Source organism: Rhipicephalus microplus, chromosome 3 (assembly GCF_043290135.1).
Source record: "Rhipicephalus microplus isolate Deutch F79 chromosome 3, USDA_Rmic, whole genome shotgun sequence".
Lineage (NCBI taxonomy): Eukaryota > Metazoa > Arthropoda > Arachnida > Ixodida > Ixodidae > Rhipicephalus > Rhipicephalus microplus.
In genome coordinates, this window is record NC_134702.1 from 186010001 (window position 1) to 186014132 (window position 4132).

Genomic DNA, 4132 nt, shown 5'->3' on the forward strand with positions numbered 1-4132 from the left:
TGATGGAATATGAGTGTTTCAAAGGCAGCTGCTTGCACGTAACGGTCATAGCTGCCGTTTTGTTTTCATTAATCTTCATTTGCCACACTGCACATCAAGAAGATACTTTCGTTACGCTGTGTTTAAAAGAACGTGGTCGTCTGCACTACGTATTTCCTGATAAAGAATGCAATCTTCTGCAAATATCCTAATAGAAACCGGGATATAAAGAGCCTCAATCAAATATGATTGCAACTCCACCGCCTCGACTACTCTTATCTTTGCGATAAATGCGGTAACCCTGGGGCGTGATCTCATCGTCACTAACGTCGGTGCGAAGCCAGGTTCCAGTAATTATCAAAACATGAGGTTGATACGTTAATACAACACTGTCTAAATCATCGCTTTTTGCTAGAATACTACGGGCATTAATATTTAGGCATCGGAAAGGTGCCCCGTTCTTGTCGTTGCATTTGTTGTGAGTTGCTCTGGTGAGCGGTCTGCTCGCGGAGACCATTCCACGCTGAACTTCATCTAACGTTAGCAATTGATTGTCAATCCTAATTTTGTCAAGTACAAGTTTAACCTTTGTGCCCGATTGCCTAATGTCTAAAGTGCTGTTCCATAGAAACTTCCTGACGTGCCGAGTGCTTGCAGAGAAATCCTCGGAGACTGAGATTCCCTTACCTTTTAATTTGAAGCAAATTTTGAGAATGTTAACTTTTTCCCTGTGGTCGAAAAACTTCACGATCACTGACCGATTTTTACCATGCTGCATTTTCCCTAGCCTATGAATTCGCTCGACTGAGTTTACGTTCACGTCTAAAGCATGCCTGAACACATTGTAAACTACGTTATCCATGAGGTCGTCAGAGGCGTCATCATTCTTTTCCGGTATGCCGAACACAACAAGGTTGTTACGCCTGCTTCTGTCCTCTAAATCAACGAGCTTACGTTCCAAGGCTTGAACTGTATTTTCCAGGCTGCGAAGTTTATCGCTGAATCCTTTAATTATCTCAGAAGTTTCCTCCACAGTTTTTAATTTCAGCTCGATATCATCAAGCCTTTTTTTGATGTTGTTTTGATCTTCAATCAACTGTGACAATTCCGCAGTGGAGGGTCCTGGATTAGATTCAACGTCCCCGCATAACATCAGTAGCGACAAAAACACTTGCTTAATGTTGCAATACAAGGTATACAAGCTACGTAGGCATGTTAGCTGGACGAAATAACGATTGCTAGTTTTAACAGATGATACTTCGTTACTAACCTGCACGTAGAAAAGAAGCGGCTTGAACATGGTGCTACAAGATGACCAGCCGACCTGCACACTGAAGGAATCCGGGGATGGGGGGCGTCTTTTATCCACTTGAATTGACGTTGATGGCGCTGGAAGCAGCGTTGCCCAAGCCTCGTCGATGATGGCTGACGCTTGCGTGAAAGTAGCATTACGTTCTTCGATGACAAAGTTGGTCGCATCTTGATGTGCGCTGGCCATTGCTGTTGCACCACACAGGAATATATGCACGTAGAAAAAAAGCGGCTTGAACATGGTGCTACAAGATGACCAGCCTATGGTGGCTAGAGGGGGGAAGTGTGACGGGCGCTGTATCCCCGCCATGGGAGAGGGATGCGCGGAACGCAATGAAAGTTCTGGCCGCCACAAGGGGCGCTGGTGTAGTAGTAGGTATAAAGGTAGTGCGTTGCTCTTTGAGGCGCGGGCTGGCTGCTTGAGAACTCTAACTTACAGGAGCAAATATTCGTCACAGGATGAGACATGTGTTGGATGTGGCATAAATAAAGAAACAATCGACCACATAGTCATGGAATGTCAAAAGATTCAGCCGGATAGAAATGGGGGGAAGGTCACACTTCCTGAGGCGCTGGGCTTCGCGGTTGATGGAAGCATTAACTGGTCAGCAGTAGGTATTACTAAGCAGCGGCTGGAGTATTGGTGGAGGAAAAGCAGAGAAGTCGATAAAATAACATCCCAGCCAAGAGTAGCGGCTGGGCTAAATTAAAAAGACATCCGAGTTGAGGGACAGAATTTAAACTCGAACTATTAAGGTAGGCTAGATGGCGCATGCCGTCACCCCGATTCAAAGGGGAGGCCTTTAATCATCATCATCATCGTGCTCGCCACGCTTGCTTTGGCACGCTCGTTCTCTCTGTGCTCTGCCGTCACCTTGTTCGGATGCTACGCGCTCGCTGTCGTTTGTTTACCCATGTGTTCTGCGAACCATGCCGTCAAGTCGTGCAAGTACATGCTTCGTCCCTGGCTGTAAAGGCGGGTATAGATCGTGCTCGGAGAAGCTTTCCGTCTTTAAAGCCCCGAAGGATCTCTCGAGGCGAGAGCAATGGGCTCGAAATATTAAGCGGGCTGACAAACAGCTGACGAGAGACAGTGTCGTTTGCGAGCGGCATATCGACGCCAGTTTCATCGAAAGGACATACCGCCACATTATAAACGGTGAGATTGTCGAGATACCCCGCGATTGTCCGCGTTTATCAGAAGATGCGGTGCCTACGCTGTTCCCAGACGCACCGAAGTACTTTACCAAAAAAGCGCCCGTGAAAAGAAAGGACAGAAATATATGTGAGCAGCGCGGACCTGCTAAAAAACGGCAAAAGCCGAACTCTGTCAGCAGGCAAGAGCCCGAAGCACACGTGCAGCAGCAGGAGCACGAGGATCCCAATGTTCTTCCCGAGGTGGAGACATCTGATGCAGTTCACGCCGACGCCGAAGTTCAAAGGGTGTGCGGCAACCTCCGTCTACCCGACGAAACATGGAACAAGTTAACGTTTTGCAGTGAACGTGATTCTGCGTTATACGGCGTTTGTGAGCTCGAGGGCGAGCAGGTGGACGACATCTTGCTGCCCAAGTTTGTGAAATTCAAAGCTAATAGCAGCCAACAGAACTCATTGTGTTGCTTTGTATACTTGAGGGGCAAACTGCATTCACAGTGTACCGTCTCCTCGCCGGAAGAAGCGCAGTCGGTGCTCGACAGCACACATGCACTTGCATTGTGTCAAGGCTGCGGCATGAGACCGGAAAAGCAAGGACAGTATGTATTGTTTGCTGGGAATTACTTTTCTGCCAAGTGTACTTATGTGCGTGAGAGTGGCTCCTGCATACACTGCAAATACCTCAGAAAACTGGTGCAAAACCAAATGTCGCGAAAGCGGCGTAGCGGGGGCATGTACAAACGTCAGAAGAAGCTCGCTAACACACGCCGCAGCTTGCGTACTGCTCAGAAGAAGCTGCTGAATGCAGAACGCGAATTAGCAGCGATGTGGCAGGCAAATCAACAAATTGCCGACGAGGTGCTGGGCGCTCGCATTAAAAGTTTGCCTGAAAAGCAACAAATGGCTGTCAGGGCCTGCTTCGAGGCAGCTACAAGAAAATCAACATCTGGGATGTTGTATGAGAAGGAATGGATTTTAGAGTGTGTACTTCTGCGGATGCGTAGTCCTAAACTATACGAGCAGCTTCGTAAGCAAAAAGTTCTTATATTACCAAGCAGGACGTGTCTCCAGCGCTATACTCGCAGCTTCAAAAGTGGCTTTGGATTTAACAAAGCAGTTTTCAACGCCCTTGCTATCAAGACTAAAGATATGGACATCTCCAGTAGACATGGAGGCATCATCTTCGATGAGATGAAGTTGGCTGAGCATTTCAACGTTAGTGCAGCAGGTAAGCGCTACCATTTCTTCAATCGAGCATCAGATCACTGAAGATGCACCACGTTTGCCCAGTATAGGGCCTGTTTTTATACTGCGGAGGCAATCAGTTTTTCGTTTTTAACTTATTTCCAGGGACAGTGGAAGGCTTCGTTGACCTCGGAAAGTTCACCCAGGAGGAAGATCGGACGACTCTAGCCGACCATGGGATGGTGATGATGTTTCAACCTTTTCAAGGTGAGGAAGCGTTATTATCAATTTTGTGTGCCAACACATGTTTACTGATAAAAGCACTTTCACTTTGCCAAATTAATGAAGAACTTCAAGTCGGCTCCTTATTAGATGTCACGTTTATTGAGAGTGCCTAGTCAGCATAGCGAATTGCACTTGTGTAAGGTGCAAGAAAGCCTGTCAATTTTGTGCGAAACAACTTAGCAGGTCAGGCAGCTGTCTTGCTATAAACATGAGTCTA

At 47.1% G+C, this 4132-nt stretch overlaps 1 protein-coding gene across 1 annotated transcript; it reads left to right on the forward strand.

Annotated features, from left to right (window-relative positions):
- The first annotated feature begins 2220 nt into the window (after positions 1-2220).
- LOC142803069 (uncharacterized) lies at positions 2221-3846 on the forward strand. The gene has a single exon (XM_075888179.1). The coding sequence runs from the start codon at positions 2221-2223 to the stop codon at positions 3712-3714; it is 1494 nt and encodes a 497-aa protein (XP_075744294.1). The 3' UTR covers positions 3715-3846.
- The last annotated feature ends 286 nt before the right edge of the window (positions 3847-4132 follow it).